The sequence below is a fragment of the Cupressus sempervirens genome, chromosome 1, assembly GCF_028749045.1.
Source record: "Cupressus sempervirens isolate cs-2001-9-10 chromosome 1, ASM2874904v1, whole genome shotgun sequence".
Classification (NCBI taxonomy): Eukaryota; Viridiplantae; Streptophyta; class Pinopsida; order Cupressales; family Cupressaceae; genus Cupressus; species Cupressus sempervirens.
The window spans coordinates 35801289-35821958 of record NC_143118.1 but is presented as its reverse complement, the minus strand read 5'-3'; the positions used below and the strand labels follow the sequence as shown (position 1 = coordinate 35821958).

General features: G+C 38.1%; 1 protein-coding gene across 10 annotated transcripts in view; it reads left to right on the top strand.

Annotated features, from left to right (window-relative positions):
- Window positions 1-19868, top strand: part of EMB1967 (Forkhead-associated (FHA) domain-containing protein) — a 215118-nt gene extending 195250 nt beyond the window's left edge. For 7 of the 10 annotated variants that reach the window (XR_016361349.1, XR_016361343.1, XR_016361331.1 and 4 more), the window contains one exon: window positions 19265-19868. Coding sequence is in view for 4 of the 10 variants with exons in the window: in XM_089816172.1 (XP_089672298.1) it covers window positions 19265-19348 (84 nt within the window). In the remaining 6 variants the exon portion in view is untranslated. The remainder of the gene's footprint in view (window positions 1-19264) is intronic. The other 3 variants (XR_016361296.1, XM_089816169.1, XR_016361337.1) reach the window with 2 other exon arrangements.
- Window positions 19869-20670: the final 802 nt, after the last annotated feature.

The following is a 20670-nucleotide window of genomic DNA, read 5'->3' as shown; positions in this document are numbered from 1 at the left end:
CCAAATGGTTAATGAAACCTAGGAGAGAATCATAGTTGCCAAAGACTCTTCAAAGGTCTATGTAGATGGAAGATATTCCAATAAGTGACCAACGTAAATCATTAGTGATAATTTACATGACCAGCTCACCCAATATGGGGCAAACCATTATTTCTTCATGACATTATACCTCTTCTATGCTTGCATTTGATTGAGCCCTTCTATGTGGTCCATTAATTGCTACTGCAAGCATGAAAGCATGACTAGGGCTCAACAGTTGCGGTGTTTATGATCATACCAATCAAGATGTCTAACTTTATCCACAGTTGCAGTTAGGACAGAACTACAAGAATTTCCGCAAAGTAAATGATGCTTTCACTATGTTAACAGTTAGAGAACTTAGGGAAATATTGGGCTCAGGATATCTCCCAAAGCAGCAGTTCAATGGAAGTTACTACATTGAATGAATGAGATTCACCTCTATTTGGATTGGAGGGTTTGATGGGTGTCCTTCCATGCTACCAATGTTTGTAGATCATAACCTTGTTCTAGTTTAAGTATGCAGAAAAACCAGTCAAGTTAAGAAGACATGTGGAGGTAAACGAATAAACAACATCCCTTTTCCAATGAGCATTGGTCACTAAAATTGTAAATCTCTTTAAAATGCTCTGAATATTGAGAGATCAATTGTTAAATTCAATTTGTATGGTCATACCATGATGTTGAAGAGTACGTGAAAGACAATCTAAATCTTGACCAGGTTACTCTCATTTTGTAGAGCTTGAAGGCTTCTAGAAGGACTGTGAGGATGATTTGAGGTTTGGAGAAGGGAAAGGATTAAGCTTACTGTTGGTCTAATGCCCCCTTCTCACTAGTACTCTGATTTACTGGAGATTGGCCTATAATCAGACTATAGTAGGCCAAGGTATTCAGGAGAGGGTCATGTGGGCAGTTCTTTCTGTTGTCACAGTCTTCCTGCAGCCACAAATGTATGGCAGATATAGGTTTCCTGCAGCCACGAACTTCTTGTAGCCTATGATATTTGCACTTTATGATAAAATATATTATTAATATTACTTTAAAGTGCAATTAATTATTATTGTAAGAAAGGGTGAATCTTCTAGAAAGTGAAATTAATTAATTAATTTTTATTTATTTTTCTACAAGGATGCCAACCTCTTGGAGGAAAAGAATAAATATGGAAGGAAGCCTCATTGTTGGACATCGAATGTGTTGCCATCTAGCTTGGCTAATAACTTGCGGATCCAAGGGTTTTTGCAGTTTTCTACATTGGTCATTGGGAACAAACACTCCCATTGATTCGCATAACTGAGGTGGTGAAAGATCCTCCGAAGGGTTGTAACTATTCGAGAAGACAAATCCATATTTTTATTGTGCCAAATATGTGGCCTAGGGCGAGATTTGAGGAGTTAAGTTTGAAGAATAAGTCTAATATTAATCCATAGACATATTGTAGTAGGGTTGGGATATTTGGTTAATGATTTTGGAAGAGTTTGGAAAACTATCCTGTAGCTGAAGGTGAATAGTGTCTCTGCTACAGTGCCACTGCTACAGTATCACTGCTACAATGTTTTTGCCACTGTACCGTTGCTACAGTAAAATCCAGATATTTTGAGTGGTTTCCAGGCTCCCTATTCATTTACATTTTGCATTGCATTGAGGTTAGATCTGAATATCTTAGGGCATTTGTAAAGATTTAGAAATAAGTTGTGGAACTTTTGTAATCTGATTTATATCAGAATCTTATATCAAAAAGTTGTCAAATGGGATTAGAATATTGTTGAAAATCATAGGAGGCATTTCCCTAATGTCTTATTGTTGGAGATGCATATTTTCTCATTTGTAACCAGTGCTATATGTTTCAAAAAATACAAAAACATTTGCATCTTCATTGTTAGATGTTTTGGAGTTCTTTTCAACCATATTTATTAAAGTTTGGCATTTAGAAAGAAATCAAGATTTTGATCTGCAATATATTCCTTGTGTGCAAAGTGTTTGATGAAATTCTCAGGTTAAGGAATCAAAAAATTTAATTCAGAATTGAAAGGGATATTACTGTGGTACCAAAGCTTTGATCCTACCATACTGGAGGATTGGAGTTTCATATGCTGCCATAGCAACAAGGTCACCTTAGGGTTTGCTCTCGTAAGAGAACAAAACAAGAGCAAAATCTGTTTGAGAATATACCCTTAGAAGAAATGGGTGACAAGGAAGGAGAAGAGATGGCAAGAAACAAAGAAAAGGGTGGTGGAGACAATGAAGCAAGAGAAGCACGAGAGCTTTTGAGACATTCAACAGTGGGGCAACAACAAGTGGCTGAAGCTCTACGAGCACTTACCACCATGATGCAACAAACAAATGCAAAAGATAGAGAAAACCGAGAGTTGGATGATGATAGGAGTACAACACAAAGAGCTCCCTCCCGGACCATTCATAGCCTACATGCCCTACCTTTTTGAGGGATAAACATGGAGATGGTAATGCTGAAGGAGAGGCAACATTTGTAGACCATCTTATGGTAGAGAATGTTGAATGGGAATCATTGACACCAGAGGTTAGGGAACACATGAGCTTTGACAGATTTTTAAGTCAAAGGAGAGAGCATTACAAGACAAGGCGAGATCGAACACCAAGAGACCAAAACAAAGATTTCAAGCATGTTGCTAGTAGATTCACATTACCTATGCTTGATAGAAGTGGGAAGGTTATAACACAATCTTGGATTTACAAGCTAAACACTTCCGCGAATCTTCAACCCATGGCAAAGGATAATGACTTTTTGCCTTATAGATCCAATAAGGTATCTAAAAATTTATACAATGAATTTGATAGACATGCAAATTTGAATCAGGAAAATAATGTGACAGCCTTGGGCGATGATTTCTCTACATCATCTTTACAAGAGGATTCATGAGAGGTTATGGAAGTGACCCTGGGTATTGACACTCAAGATACGAAGGCCATGAATGGAGATTGCATTAACACTTCTGATTTCTATGACAACAGTTATGAAACCTTGCATTTACAAAGGCCAACAATGTAAGATGTAATCCTTGAGTTGTCACATGGTAGTACTAAAAAATGTAGTACTAATGAAGCAATGAATGATGCAAACTCTTGTCATGGTGAGTCCGATTTTTCAAAACAGCCCTTAGAAAATGAGTTTGAAGATTCAATTGTTGGCATGGAGTCCTAGGAATTCAAGCTAGATGAACATGTAGTTGAGTTATCTGTTGAGGTACACAGCAGTGGTTGCTTGGATGTTGGTATGTGTATGGATAATAGCACACAACATAATGCTTCTGATTTAGACTAGTTTGAGTCAGAGATATTGTTTTGGAATAGGCAGGAACAAAGACCTCATCTTTGATTGAACCTCTTAAGGTGGATATGAAGGTTGACCCTCTACTTAGTGGAGCAAACCTTAGTGTTTTGATTATAAGTGATGAAGGCAATATTTTACAATGGCAAGATATCATTATTGATTTGTTTGAGGACAATTGTGTTATACACCATCATTCTCATGAGATAGAAGCTTGTGTTAATGAGAAAGCCAATACAATGATATCATCCAGTAATGGAAGCCCTACACCTATTTGTAGACACAAAGATAGCAATCACATTAGAGCTGGTCTGATATACTTTGGCATTAAGGAGTTAAAGAGGTTTAAAGAAATGAATGACGAATAGTTACAAAAAGCCAAAAATGTTAAATTGGTGGTTGCCAATGCAAGACAACATCTTCAAGAAGTCAAAGGTCAATCTCCTCAACATACAAAGGCAAAAGAGGATGGATAACATCAGAAGACTCTTATTTCAATCAGGGAATGAATCTGAAAATGTACTTGGTTTCAATGACAACAATGAAGTTGATGAGTCTGGTCAATTAAAGGATTTGGTAAAAGATTGCAAACATGAAGAAACAAGAACAGTTTGAGGGGTGTTCATGTGTGGCTGAAGTTGCTCATAGCTTGGAGACTAAGTTGAGGGTGAAGGAGGATGAGATTATTGCAGCATTATCTCATCGTGACATGATGCACAAAGGGATTGAGGATCATCTTTGGGTGATTCAGAAAAAGGTAGATCCAAAGGGGGAATCAATAACCCAACATCGAGAAACACTTAATGATTTGCACAAAAAGTTGTGTATTTGTTGCAAAGGGTTGAATGAAGCAAACCATGACTGTCCATTAAGGCCAAAGGGGAAGGCTAATTGTGCTATGTGTGCATTGTATGTCGATTGTAAATCTGAAAATTCAGATCAGCAATCAGGTCAAGAAGACTCTGAGGCAGCAAGATCAAAACATGATAAAGAAAAGGCTGAAAATGAAGAGAGAATTCAGCTACAGGAAGCATGCCTCATTAGCATATCGCGTGACAGAACATTTAGCTTACATGGAGTTTTAACTGGGCAAAAGATCATTATTTTGCTTGACACAAGAGCCACACAACTTCATTAATGCCCAGTTGGTTGAGAGATGCAACATACAAACAAAGGACTTTAATGGTACAGGAGTAAAGGTTGCAGACAACTACCCTCAGGTGCAACAGGAAGATTCTAGAGCTTTCCATGACTTTGAATAACTTTGAGTTTAAGGCAGATTTTTATGTGGTGAACATGGGAGATACTGATATGATATTGGGAATGACATGGTTTCATGACATAAGTGAATTTATGCTTAATCTTCATGACAGGGAAATAAGATTTTAGATGAATGGGAAGAGCCATTTGCTAAAGACCATTAGAGACTCTAGCTGTAGGGCTATATCTTTTAGGAGGATGGGACAATTCATGTGTCATGACATGGTTGAGTGGGCAGCAGATTGAGTTTTGATGCCAGTACACGAGGGGAAGCAAAAACCTACTTATCATCCAGACATACAACAGTTAAGGTAGTTTGTGTTAGTTTCCTTGGATGACATCTTGATGAACGACAAATCATGGAGGTAGAATATTACACATCTTAATAATTGTAATTAACATAGGAAAATAACTATCACAGAGGAATACAAATGAATCCAAAATCTCAGAAAGCTCCTCATTCTCGCTCAGACAATAACAAAGAGTCCAAAAGTTGTGTAATATAAAAGACCATGCTTTCAGAATGGTTGTACTATTAATTATAAACCTTTTTTTTACCTGATATGTTTTTGTACAGATGAATCCAAAGTGAATCCAAACCTACCCTTTTTTGACAAAACCCATGAACCTGAATGCCAAACCCGAATTCGAATCTAAATTGGGACCGGCAACTTAGGTTTAACAGCAGTATCAGCACCATGCAAATGCTGCTGTTTAGCAGCCTTATGCTCCTCATCCTTGATTTTGACCTAGTTAGTTAGGATTGAGCTTTTCTTATTTCCCATCAAAACTAGTTTTTGTACAGAACTCAATAACTGGACTGTCATGTCCCCTTTTCTGGAGGTAATTTGATTTAATTAATTAAATTAATTAAGTTCTCCAAAATAATGAATATTTTATGAGGATGACTAACTAATTATTTTAATTAATAAATAAGTGGTATTAAGTTAATTATTTATAAAGTTATCAAATAAACAAATATTAAAAGGTAACTTTATATTTAATTAATTTAATAAAGTGACTTGAATTATAAAATATTTTATAAAGTCACTTAATAAATAAAATAATGTTCTAGAAGTTTCTGGAGAAAACGGAGAAAAAAGAATAAATAGGCATCCTGGGCTTCATTCTCAGCAGACAGATTTGTTGTTGTTGATGTTGATTTTTGTTGATGTGCATTGTGGAGCCTAGGGTTTCTGTAGTAGTCACAATTGGCCATTGAGAACGGAAACTCTCAATTGGTACGCAATTTTGAGGGTTTGAAATATCACTTGAATTATTGTAGCTGGGAGGAAGATACTTCAGTCTTCTATTTGTGCTACATTGAGAAAAAAAAAGTCTGAAAAAGCATCCGAAAAAGCAGTCCGAAAAAGAAAAGCGAAAAAGAAGATTCGAAAAAGCAAAGCGAAAAAGCAAATCCGAAAAAGCAAAGCGGATAAGCAGCATTGGTGAAAATTATTACAGCCATCTATAGTCAGATTCCTTTGGATATTCCATGCATTTTTTTAATCATTTAGATGCATATTAGAAGGTATGGCTGTAGGTGAAAGTTTGTATCAGATTTAAGCATTATTCTTGGGGATGTAAGCCAAGAGTCTTGCCATCTTTTCATTGTCATCATTATAGGAAAGATAACATTTCAAATTAAGTGTCATCCTTTGGGAGTTATATATTATTGTAATGATCATTTGAATATTGTATGAGGATGTATGCCAATTGTATGACGAAAAGTCACTTGGCTTTAGGTGGTTAGTTTGGTGTTAGAATTCATTATTATGCATATAAAGTATATAAAAGACTTGCATAAGCATCGTAGGTGTTTGATAGAATCATTTAGAAGCGAACTTCAAACAATACTTGCAATCACAAGTGCTAGAGCAAACTGAAATTTATAACAGTCATAGATCCCTTGAATGCCAACTATCTGACATAATGTCAAGTGGCTGAAGATGAATAATTTGCATATAGAAAGCATTGAAGTGCATAAAAGGGAAGTTTTAAATGCATCTAAGTGATTGTTTATGCACACTAGAGTTGTTTTCAAGCATTGGAAGCGTTCATTAGTGAATTTTCAAATAACATATCAGTCTGATCACATAAACCAGCAAGCTGGGAGGTTGCAAGTGAATTGTTTGATGATATTCCTTGAGTTCCGTATCAGCACTTTGAGATCAGATTTGAGCAGGGACATTACAGTGGTATCAGAGCTATTGACCTGCTATCCTGTTGGGTAGATTGGGCATTGAATCAGTTAGTTAATCATGTTTACTTCAAGTACCCAGAAGCAGTGGGACAAGGATATGAGGAAGCTTAAACAAAATTTGAAAAGGTTGGATGAAAGTTAGAAAATGATGAATGAATTGATGGTTTCCATGTTTAAGAGGACTACATCACAGAACAAAGAGAAAGAGGAACAAGAGGTCTCTACAAGGAGTTTGCAGTAGTTGGTGACCAGCATATAGCCGAATCTAGGGAGGACAAAAATCAGACTAGCCTTGAGGAAGATGTTGGGCACACAATACTTCAGGAGGACTTCAAGGATGAAGCTAGAGATACTTCGCATGGTTTACACAGTTTGAGGAACCTGCTAAAGATGAATGAGGATGAGGTAGAGTCTGAGTGGCAAGAGTTTGTTTCAGCCAGGGCTACCTTGTCAATTGAGGGAGTTACTTTGTCAGTGACCCCTGATGATATTTGTTAGGATCTAGACTCTCAGTTAGTTGCAGACATAGTTACACCACCCTGGGGGACGGGGGAACGGCGAAATGGGGGGACAAGTTTCCAGGATGGGGGGACAGAGGGGCCTTAATTTGGGGACGGCGGGGGGACGACGGGGGGACGGTGGGGGGACGGCGGCAGGGGACAAGAGGGGTGTATATATCTATGCATATGGTATTTAAAAATGTTAGTTATGAAAATTAGTATTGCAATATAGGATGTAAAGATGTAAAAGAGTGAATACTTGAAACATTGCATTGAATTGGAACATCGAACATTAAACATAAATAGTTGAATTTGCAAATAGTGAATAGCAGGATGTCCCCCATCCTCGGTGGAGGTAGTGGAATCTAGTGGCACCGCTGGGGATGGGGAGACAGAGTCCCCAAGTCTCCGGTGCGTTGAAGTCTCCGAGACGTCGGGTAAAAAGGGGGGGGACGCGTCCCCATGTTACTATGGTTGCAGAGGACGAGGGAGTTGGAGATTGTGATGATGAGATAGTTTCAGCAGCAGCTTCTTCGGAGTTAGCTGAGGATGAGTTCAATGCTTGCATTCAGAGTGTGGAGTTAGATGTAAGTACACTGAGTGTTGATGATCTTGAGGGGAGTTCGTTTGATTTAGCTTTCTCTCATAGTGTGGACAGTGTATTTGAGACGGTTAATAGGAGGCCCATAGTGCAGAGTCACCATGTGACCGACCAGTTGAGAGTTGGCGAGAGAGATATCACTACTGCTCTTGAGCATTTTGATACTGCTTGTCAGTTGTTGGCCGTTATTGGTTGGGGTGTTTCTATGACAAATGAGTCCAACAGTGATTACCTTTCTTTCGCAGAGGGTCATGCCTTGTGTGAAGCTGTCAGGGTCTTGAGACAGGATTACTTACAGTTGGTAGCCGACCGTGATCACCTAGTTGAGTGGGGGAGTACAGCCTATGAGGTACTGTTGGATCGTGAGGAGGAGGTGAGTGAGCTTACCCAGGAGCTCACAGCAACTACTAAGGCTTTGGAGGTCACATAGCGAGATCTACAAGGGTCGCAGTTTCAGTTAAAGGAGGTGACTGTGGAGTTGGAGCATTTGTAAAGTGCCTTGACAATTTTTAAAATTCTATCCCTGTTTTTCTGCCTTAGGAATTTTGTCAAACACTTCCCTTGTAGCCTCAGTTTGCTTATGTTTGTTGTTTTGCTATGATTTTTAAATGCCAATGATATTGATGAATACAAATGATTGCAAAATAACTAATTGGAAATCAAAGTGATATGCAACTTCTTTTTATTATTTTCCAAATGCAAGTACATGAAATTCTGATGTAAAATGCACACCTACAGCCAAGAGGTATTTTCACAAACACTTGGCATGCATCCTATGAATGACTATGCAATGAGGCGTTTTTACAAACATTTGGCATACAAACTGAACAACTGAATTAAGTTGATTTCCCTTCAATACTTCAATGTTTACAATGACTGAATACTTTGGTAACAAAAAGACATATATTACTTGTCAAATGTATCCATCTACAATTGCCAAATGTAAATACCAAAATACCAAAAGAACCTGGAATAAGTCGCTGAGATGACATGCTTTTTGGCTTTGCTTTTTTCGGATTTTCTTTTTCAGACTGCTTTTTCGGATTTGCTTTTTCGGTTTTGTTTTTTCGTTTTTCTTTTTCGGACTGCTTTTTCGGATCTGCTTTATCGAATCAGCTTTTTTGCTTTGCTTTTTCGGATCCGTTGCGAAAACTGAAACCTTTCTCCTTGTCAAAAAATCACTGAATATTATCTCCCAATTAATCACAAATGAATTGGTTGAATACCAATTCCTCCACTCCCAACTAGGGTTGATATCTCACAACCGAAATTGGCACCTTAGAGTCTTCAAACCCTCAGGCAAGTATGCAAGCACTAAGGCTCTCAGCACAATAGATGAATATGCAACTCAAGATGTGTAAAAGGACTCCCCAAAGGCTCCTTATAAAGATTTCACAAGCAACTCCAAGAAGCTTCTAGAGGAATCAAACACGTTATTCTTTTAAGTGACTTTTTGATATTTTATTATGATAGTCACTTTAATATTAAATCAATTAAATATAAAGTTAGTTTTTAATATTTCATTGTTTAGTAACCTTATAAGTAATTAATTTAATATATCTTTTCCCCCTTATTTTTTCCTTTTTAGCCTCCGGGGAAAATAAAGGCTAAAATAAAATAAGTAGCTGGTGCCTGTCCAAAAGGGGACATTACAGTCCTCCTTTCCCGAAATTGCTTGTCCTCAAGCAATTGCAAACTTGGGTGCTGTAAAATCTGCTCATTCTCCCATGTGGCGTCGTCTACAGGCAGATCCTTCCATCTCACCAAGTACTTATTAATCACTCTGTTCCGCAATTTCCTCTCTTTGACATTAATGATCTCTTCAGGCACCAAGACCACATGTCCCTCCTCATCAAGTGGTGGAAGATCCGTGGAAGAGATAACCTGCTGACCTAATGGCTTCTTGAGGCATGAAACATGAAATACTTTATTAATCTTGCTGCTCGCAGGCCGCTCTAACTCATATGCTACCTCCCCAATCCTCCTGGTAACCTTGTATGGACCGTAGAACCTTGGTCTTAGTTTCTCTGCTCCACTCTTTTTAAGAGAGGACTGTCTATAGGGCTGCAATTGTAGATATACCATATCACCAATCTCAAAGTTGTGCTCAACCTTGTGTTTATCTGCATAAGTCTTTTGCTGATTCTATGCCATTACCAGATTATCCTTGAGTGCCTTCAATATATCTTGGCTTTCCTGAATCCAATCTTTTGCTTTAGGTGCCCTACTCTCACCAAAAGCCATCTTCACGAATGAAGGTGCATCATACCCATACAAGGCTCTGAAAGGACTCATTCCAATGGATATATGGTGTGTGGTATTGTAACATTAGTCTCCTAAATGCAACCACCTGATCCAATCCCACTGTTGTCTTGCCACATAATTACGCAAGTACCCCTCAACCCACTTATTAACAATTTTTGTTTGCCCATCACTTTGAGGGTGATAACTGATGCTGGGTGTCAACTCAATACCTGTCAGTCTAAACATCTGCCAAAAAGCACTTATAAACTTGCTATCCCTGTCGCTAACTATGTTCTTAGGTAGCCCATGCAATCTAAAGATCTCCCTGAAAAATAGCTCAGCCACCTGTGAAGCCCTGTACTCTATTGGAATAGCAAAGAAATGTGCGTATTTTGTGAGCCGGTCTACAACAACAAAGATGTTGTCTCTCCCCTGTGCCTTGGGTAGGCCTGTGATGAAGTCCATCGAAATTCTCTCCCACTTCCGCTCAGGAATGGGCAAAGGATGAAGTAACCCAGCTGGATGTGTATGCTCGGACTTATTCTGCTGGCAAGTCACGCACTCCTTCACATGCTTCAACATATCATCCTTGAAGCCTTTCCATGAAAATCTCTCTCTAATCTGTCTATAAGTTTTGAAGTAGCCCTGATGGTCTGCTAGGGGTGTATCATGGCAAGATTGTAGTATTTTCTCCTTCAATTTTGATTCCGGTACCAGGTAGGTCCTATCCTTGTAGTAAATCACATCATCAACTATCCTGTACCTGTCATCCCGAATCAATCCATCCATCAACTCACAAGCAAATGTATTCTTGGAGTTCTCCACTAGTAAGATGGATTTCCAATCTGCCGAAATCTTAGAGAGTGAGCAAGCTAAAGGCCTCTTGGAGAGGGCATCTACAACAATGTTCTTCTTCCCCTTAACATACTCTATGTCGAAATCATATGCCTGTATCCTGCTAACCCACTTCTATTGTCTCTCGTTCAAGTCCTTCTGCTCTAAGAAGCATCTGAGACTGTTATGATTTGTCCTCACCACAAATTTTTCCCCAACTAGATACTTGTCTGAACTTCGCCAAGGCATGCATAATGGCAAGCATCTCCTTATCATAGATGGAGTATAGTCTCTCAGCTCCCCTCAACTTATGGCTCTCAAAGGCGATAGGGTGTCGATTCTGCATCAATATTGCACCAATACCTTCCCTTGAAGCATCACACTCTAGAATGAAAGGCTGCGTGAAATCAGGAAGTGCCAACACTAGACAACTGCTCATCACCTCCTTGAGCTTATCAAAAGCTCGTTGCGCCTTTGCTGTCCAACAAAATGTACCCTTCTTGTTCAAATCTGTCAAAGGTGCCCCCAACTGTGAGAACCCCTTAACAAAACACCTGTAGTAACTGCACAGTCCGAAGAAGCTCTGTAGCTCTGTAAGTGACTGTGGTGTGGGCCAATCTAGAATAGCTTGTATTTTCTCTTGGTGCACTTGGACACCCTCTGCACTGATCATGTGTCCCAAATAAAGAATCTCTCTAAGGCCGAATTCACATTTCGAAGCCTTAGTGTACAAGGACTGCTCCATGATGGTAAGGATCTCATCAAGCTGCTGCAAGTGTTCTTCCCAAGTTTTACTATATATGAGCAAATCATCAAAGAATACCAAGAGGAACTTAACAACTGTTTGTTGAAGATATGATTCATACAAGACTGGATTGTGGCAGGTGCGTTAGTTAATCCAAATCACATCACCAAGAACTCATAGTGCCCATAGTGGCATCGAAAAGCAGTCTTGTGCACATCTTGTTCCCTCACTCTAATTTGATGGTAACCCGATCGAAGATCAATCTTTGAACAATATACTACCCCATGTAACTCATCGATCCTGGGTATTCGGTACCTGTTCTTGATTGTTTTCTTATTGAGGGCTCGGTAATCTATACACATTCTCATGGTCCCATCTTTCTTCTTCATCAGGACAAAGAAGCGAAAGGGTTGGAGCTAGGACGAATGTGTCCCATATCAAGCAATTCCTTGATTGCTTTCTCGATTTCATCCTTAAATTTCTTAGGATGGTGATAAGGGGTAGTAATCACTGGCTTGGCCCCTTCTTCCAACTCAATAGTATGCTCAAAGCCTCTGTCCAGTGGCCTCCCTGGGGGCATCTCACCAAAAACCTTGTCATGTTTGCCTAATAGCTCCTTGATGTCAATGTGGACTGGCTGTCCTGAATCTGTAGATTCCTTAGGAGTGATCACACACTCTGCTGCCCAAACTATGTCATCATGCTTGAAAATACTCTCCATACGTCTAGCTGAAACAATCTTAGGTGCTTTAGATGCCATACCTCTAAGCACCACTCTACGCCCATCAGCATCTGTGAACTTGAGTTCCATGGTTTGGAAGTTCTGTGAGTACTTCCCTAATGACTGCAACCATTGGACCCTAAGTATGGCATGGATATCACCCAAGTCAACCACATAGAAATCATCTGTAACTGTGTGGTTTCCCATCATAATAGACAACTGTGGAATCCACTGAGTACAAGCTATCTTACGCCCATCAGCCACCATCACACTAAATCCCTCAAAATCCTCTAGAGGAATTTGTCGCTTGTTCACCAATGATGCATCAATGAAGTTATGAGTAGCTCCACTATCAATCAATACTGCTATCTGATGACCTTGTAGGACCCCACGAACTTTGAAAGAGTTGAACTTAGGAGCACTGGAGATAGAAGCAATGATCTCATCATGATTTTTCCCATCTGAACTGTTATTGTCTTCCCTTTGAGGTTCCTCTTCCTCAGAACTGCTCTCATCATTTGATATCACCTCAATTAAGTGAGCCTTGCCTTTCCCTAGGCAACGGTTTCCACTAGACCATTTCTCCTTGCAATGATAGCAAATCCCCTTAAGCCAACACTCCTCTCTATAGGCTTCATCAAAGTTCTCTTTATTACTTTTTTTCTGGAATGGCTTCTTCCCTTTATCCTTATGGGACATGAAAGGCTTGCTAGGAGCCCTAATGCTAGATGTAGAATATTCCATGTCTCTAGTCTTCATGATAGCATCTTGGAGAGAATCTAGTTTTAAGGCCTTAACCCAACCACAAAGAGGCTTTGTCAATCCCTCAATGAAGAGCATAACCAACCGTTGTTTTGAAATATCTGTCACCATAACTGCCAACCATTGGAACTCTGTGATGTAAGCATCCACTGAATTAGACTGCCTGAGTTGTGCTAACTCCCTAAAGTGGAGTTCAGAATCCTTACGATCAAACCTGTCAATGAGCTTCTGGGTGAATTCCAAATATGAAGTAATGTTGGCATGCCCCAAGGTGACAAGTCCATGGTACCACCATTCATGTGCTTCACTTTCCAAATGGAGTGTGGCGTACTGGATAGTCTCTGTTTCCAACATAGGATTGAGCTGCAAATATGTGTCGAGCTTCTGAACCCAAGCTCTAGCTGTACCTTTGTTACTTCCATCAAATGATGGTAAAGTTAGTTTTCCCACCTTATGCTGCAAGTCTTGATTTTGCACTCCTCGTTGATTGTTTCTTGTTCTATTTCTCAATTTAAGACCACAAAAGTCTACTGGTGACATGGTAGCCTTGAAATCATCACCTAGAGAGTTGTACTCCCTCAAATAATCACCATATCCCTCTTCTCTTACTTGCTGGTCGTGATTTGCAGTACCCTATTCTCTCAAAAATGTAGACATAAGAGGCCTAGGAGTAGCTCTACTTGCTGTTCTAGCACTGCTTTGAGCTGTGTCATTGTTTTCTTGACCCCATTGTGTCCATTCTGCCCATTAGTCCTGTTATGGTTTTTATCATTTCCATTGTTTCTGTTATCTACCAGCTGTCCAAGGATAAGTGACAGTTCTTCTCTTCCTCTTGCCATTTCATCTCTCAATTCCTGTTGCCCTCTTGCAAGAGCATTAAGCATTTGCTGGGTACTGCTTTCTTCCATGAGTTCTAAAGGACTTAAGCCCTTTCTTGCCCTGTTATAGAATTTATCCAAAGGATTTATGAATGGAACATTTGGAAACTCTTCACTCATAACCTGTACAGGAAATGCAAAGTGATATGCAACTTCTTTTTATTATTTTCAAAATGCAAGTACATGAAATTCTGATGTAAAATGCACACTTACAGCCAAGAGGTATTTTCACAAACACTTGGTATGCATCCTATGAATGACTATGCAATGAGACGTTTTTACAAACATTTGGCATACAAACTGAATAGCTGAATTAAGTTGAGTTCCCTTCAATATTTCAATGTTTACAATGACTGAATACTTTGGTAACAAAAAGACATATATTACTTGTCAAATGTATCCATCTACAATTGCCAAATGTAAATACCAAAAGAACCTGGAATAAGTAGCTGAGATGACATGCTTTTTGGCTTTGCTTTTTTTGGATTTTCTTTTTCGGACTGCTTTTTCGGATTTTCTTTTTTGGACTGCTTTTTCGGCTTTGCTTTTTCGCTTTGTTTTTTCGAATCTGCTGCGAAAACTGAAACCTTTCTCCTTGCCAAAAAATCAGTGAATATTATCTCCCAATTAATCACAAATGAATTGGTTGAATACCAATTCCTCCACTCCCGACTAGGGTTGATATTTCACAACCAAAATTGGCACCTTAAGAGTCTTCAAACCCTCAGGCAAGTATGCAAGCACTAAGGCTCTCAACACAATAGATGAATATGCAACTCAAGATGTGTAAAATGACTCCACAAAGGCTCCTTATAAAGATTTCACAAGCAACTCTAAGAAGCTTCTAGAGGAATCCAACACTTTATTCTTTTAAGTGACTTTTTAATATTTTATTATGTTAGTCACTTTAATATTAAATCAATTGAATATAAAGGTAGTTTTTAATATTTCATTGTTTAGTAACCTTATAAGTAATTAATTTAATATATCTTTTCCCCCTTATTTCTTCCTTTTTAGCCTCCTGGGAAAATAAAGGCTAAAATAAAATAAGTACCTAGTGCCTGTCAAAAAGGGGACATTACAACATTTGCGGTCTACACCAGCCTCAGATCCAATTCATTTGTATATTGAGGTGGTTGGTGGTGAGTACGCTCCTGCAGTTGTTACTGAGGAACATGTTGTTGGGGTTGACACACATGTTCAAGATTTGGGAGTCCTTGGTCCTGATGAGTTTGGGATACCAGTGGAGTCGAGTCTCCAGATTGATTCTTCTCACACAGATGACAGTGTGGTACAGTTGGTTGTGCCACCTTTACGGAGGGATCAGTTGTGGTATGCGGGGGAGTATGTTGATGCTTCTTCGTATAATTTTTACTGCATTGAACCGTTCATGGAGTATTTGCTGGATAGTGCAAGTGTTCGTTTGGACTCGCATAAAGTGTTAGAAGGTGTTCTCATCCGAGGTACTAGTGCTATTCGTAGATTGGTTGGGGAGATTATAATGATCCTATCTACTATGCTACCTCACAGGGATTTTGAGGTGAGGTTTGTTGAGCGGATTGCATAGGGTCCTATCCAGCCTACAACCACTCGGAGTCAGAAATTGGAGCCATCTGTAGATTCCTAGTTTAGTGATGGTGAGCCAGTAGCGGAGTTTGGGGGTTCATACTTGCATTATACGGTGGGGTACGCTCATCATTTTTCTTTGACCTAGAAATAGAAGATTTGATTTCACGCAGGTGTAGATCGACTCCAGTTTCTTACCATCCATTATGGGATGGATTGGCACCATCTTTTGTTGATGGAATTGGCAGTTGCAAGTTACATAGTCTGCAATATCGACACACCCAGAACAGTTTATCATAGATTGGATTTGGTGGTAGTGACTCAGGTACCTATGGTTGTTGTCATATCCATAGTGCAGTTGGGTGCGAGTGTCAGTTAGACAAGGACTTGAGTTTTGACAGAGTTGATGTTTCAGTTGGCTTGAGTTCCGCAGAGTGGGTTCTTCTATCGGCATCTACAGTTGGTCTTCAGATGATTTGGTTAGTGATGTCAGTTGTTTGGGTGTTGAGTGCAGTTTCTTAGTTGCTGATTTTTGTACTGTTGATGTTGATGATTTTTTTACAGAAGTATGGTGAGGATTGGGAAATTACATAGATTTTCACTTGGGATCTAGGTGGAGGAGAATGGTACTTGTTGCTGAGATTGCTTGGAGACAAGCAATTTTAGGGGGGGCAGACTGTCATGTCCCCCTTTTTGGAGGTAATTTGATTTAATTAATTTAATTAATTAAGTTGTCCAAAATAATGAATATTTTATGAGGATGATTAATTAATTATTTTAATTAAATAAATAAGTGGTATTAGGTTAATTATTTATAAAGTTATCAAATAAACAAATATTAAAAGGTAACTTTATATTTAATTAATTTAATGAAGTGATTTGAATTATAAAATATTTTATAAAGTCAATAAATAAAATAATGTTCTAGAAGTTTCTGGAGAAAGCGAAGAAAAAAGAATAAATAGGCATCTTGGGCTTCATTTTCAGTAGGCAGATTTGTTGTTGTTGATGTGCATTGTGGAGCCTAGGGTTTCTATAGTAGTCACAATTGGCCATTGAGAACGAAAACTCTCAATTGGTACGCAATTTTGAGGGTGTGAAATATCACTTGAATTATTGTAGCTGGGAGGAAGATACTTCAGTCTTTTATTTGTGCTACATTGAGAAAAAAACAGATCTGAAAAAACAGTCCGAAAAAGCAGATCTGAAAAAGCAAAGCGAAAAAGCAGATTTGAAAAAACAAAGCGAAAAAGCAAATCTGAAAAAGCAAAGCGGAAAGGTAGCATTGGTGAAAATTATTACAGCCATCTACAATTAGGTTTCTTTGGATATTCCATGCATTTTTCTTATCATTTAGATGCATATTAGAAGGCATGGCTGTAGATGAAAGTTTGTATCAGATTTAAGCATTATTCTTGGGGATGTAAGTCAAGAGTCTTGCCATCTTTTCATTGTCATCATTATAGGAAAGATAGCATTTCAAATTAAGTGTCATCCTTTGGGAGTTATATATTATTGTAATGATCATTTGAATATTGTATGAGGATGTATGCCAATTGTATGACGAAAAGTCACTTGGCTGTAGGTGGTTAGTTTGATGTTAGAATTCATTATTATTCGTAGAAAGTATATAAAAGACTTGCATAAGCATCGTAGGTGTTTGATAGAATCATTTAGAAGTGAACTTCAAGCAATACTTGCAATCACAAGTGCTGGAGCAAACTGGAATTTATAACAGTCATAGATCCCTTGAATGCCAATTGTCTGACATAATGTCAAGTGGCTGAAGATGAATAATTTGCATATAGAAAGCATTGAAGTGCATAAAAGGGAAGTTGTAAATGCATCTAAGTAATTGTTTATGCATACTAGAGTTGATTTCAAGCATTGGAAGCGTTCGTTAGTGAATTTTCAAATAACATATCAGTCTGATCACATAAACCAGCAAGCTGGGAGGTTGCAAGTGAATTGTTTGATGATATTCCTTGAGTTCAATATCAGCACTTTGAGATCAGATTTGAGCAGGGACATTACACGGGCTTTATTGATAAAAATACATTTGTGGTTATTTCTGGACATGTTAACAAAGATTTATGTTATTTCTCTAGCAATGAAAATCTGCTCTTTACATCTTAAATTTGTGTTAGGAAAATGTGGGCTCGTGTCTTTTAACATATATGTATATATATGCATTTTATGAGTTCCATATCTAGCTGATTCTATATTTAGGGGCCCTGAAAATTAGCCATAAATGTATCTGATACTGTATCCATGTCGATGCAAACTGTCCGAAACAGCTAACCCAGTTTCCTGAACTAATGCTTATGTACAATTCACTTGTATCTATCTTCTTATAAGAATCTAGTTGGAGGAAAATTCAAGCAAAATAATTTGTATAAGATCAATTTCAGCGCTCGTGTCAGGTAGAAGGTTTAACCATTTTTCTTATATATATCTTTTGCAACTAGCTGCTGTCCAACAAAATGGCCCGAGTTTCTGTTTGGAGCCTCTCGTAAGCCAAAGTTTTGTCTTTGGCTCTTTGCGACCACTTCAGATTTTTCATTTTTCAAGTTTCACTTTTAGGCCCATTGGGACTAATTCTACATCCTGTTAATATTGGCTTTATTGTTTTTAATAAGAATACACAGTGGGGTTGCTACAGTTATCTTAATTGAATTAATGATGTGTTGACACTGACAGGGATCATTAAAGGTTTCCACCTTCTCTATCTTATGTTTCAAATACTTGAATTGAATTTTTTTGCCAAGCACAGTTACCAGATTTAGATGGGTCTGGTTCAAATCCGTCAGTATCTGGATGCTTGCCAGATTTGTCTGATTTGGTTTCAGGTTTCTTCTTTTTTTGAAAAGTTGTAAATTGCCAATCTTGTTTAGCCTTTAGAACAAGTCCAAATTTTCAGACAAGAAATATAGGATAAACTAATCAGTAGCTTTGAGAACTTCTTTGCTTAATGTTAATGGTAATTAATGTTTATCCTTTAAGCTGTCAAGTCAAACATTACCTATCCGGGGCTCGGCATGGTACTTAATAGTTGATGGGAAGTTGTGTATACCTATGGCATCAGTATGAATGACTTCACCTTAGCCCAATACAAATCACCGGTATGCCATAAACGAACCACTCAAAACCTGGTTGTAACTCAGAGACCATCCTGTAGGTGTTAATTTGGGGGGCAATCTTTTATCTGTATGTGCTATGTCATTGTGCCATCCAGGTAAAGTCCTGTGCTTAGAATTGATCAGTGTTGGTAAATTATGTTGAACTATTCTCATGCCAAATACAAAACAATTGCCCTCCTAATCTGTTGAGTATCTTTCATTTTTCACTTTTTCCAAGCAGAGGAGATGACAAGTTACCTATTACTAAGAATAATTTTATACGTTGCATTTAGAAATCTCATGTCTTAGAGACAAAGCTGTCAATGACCAAACTTGAAAGAACTTTGAAGCTTCATTCAGGGCAACTGTTTTTCATTTTATGAACGTTTGGAGGTTGGTTTTTGTAGTACCAGTGCCAAAAAGTGTAAACAAAGTGAAATTTCTAATGAGAAATGGCACCAATTTCATCCAAAGCTTATATTCACTTTTTAATGTGAAATTTGTTGCAGGTTGGAGGAATGACTTTCATCTTTGAGATAAATAAGAGAAGGGAACAAACTGATCGAGAACACCAGGCCAGGATGAATACATAGTACATGAATAATTCCACGTTAAGATTAATGCTGTATGCCACATTCTTAAGCTTTCCAAAAGCAATTAACACTTGTATAAAAGCTTCCAATTTAGATTTATTATATCAGTGATGTTCTATTGCTATCAGTTTTAAGCCAATCTTCAATTATCATGTTATTCATTACTACTTGAGATCTTTTGATGCAAATATGTTTACAAGGGATGATGTTGAAACTTTCCTGACAAACAAAAATGTTTGACATCTAGGCCACATTTTTCGTGTACCATGGATTAAGACTGCCTCTAATTGGTGAAGGCAGTATTTGTTCTACCAGTAACAATCAATTCAAAGCTATGAACGCAGACCAAAACATGAGAATTTGAACGCAGACCAAAACATAGGAATTTGATGCATTACTTTCAGCTATTTGAGGAATTCTAATGAGTAATGCCTAGAAGGGTCCTGGTAATGTTCCACTGATACAGTTACCATTGTAAAATTTTGTTTTCAATATAAAAAACTTTTTCTTTGACACACAAGTACAGTTGTGTTTACATGACTAATCCATTCTAGTATAGTGCATTTCCTTTTTTGTCTATGTTTTATGTTTTATGTTTTCTTTATTGATAGGGAATTAACCACTGCCTATTCCTGAAGCTACATGATTGGGACTCGAGACTATGGCCGTGTAAAATTCCAGTCCTTGTCAAAATACAAGACCAAAATGTTTTGTTAAGTCACTTCACGTTCATTGATATGATATGATATGATAGATTTTAATGACGTCCACGAGACTAAAGTAGTCTATGGGACCCATGCAATCACCCTCCCGAGTCAGGAGCGGAACTAGTCAGTTGTAAAGTTTTGGTTAACTTGTCTCTCATTCTTTGAAGTTTGGTAATCAAATCTGCTGCTCTCTTCACTTGATCTTCCTCGAATAAATAGTTGAAATCCTTGTTCTGTAGTATTTTTGTATAACTAGATCTGATGTCATTGTAAGCCAGGCACTCCTTGACAAAGTGCTGCTCTGTCTCGACTGTTCCCATATTACAAAATAAACATGTTCTGTCTGCCCACTCTTCCTTTGGAACTTGCCACGGACCAGTTTCACATCGCAGCTGATGTGAACTAGTTCTAAGTTGTGCCATCAACATTTTTGCTTTCCAGTTAATAGGTGCTCTTATATAGGCCTTTTCATCATGACTAGAAGTGGGATTAAATTCTTTAATGTAATAAGATTTTTTCCACCCTGTGTCTTGTCCACAGAATATTGCAAAATTTTTCATTGACAAACTTTTTTTATTTCTGTAATGTTATCCGGGCAAGTTTGGATGTTGATAT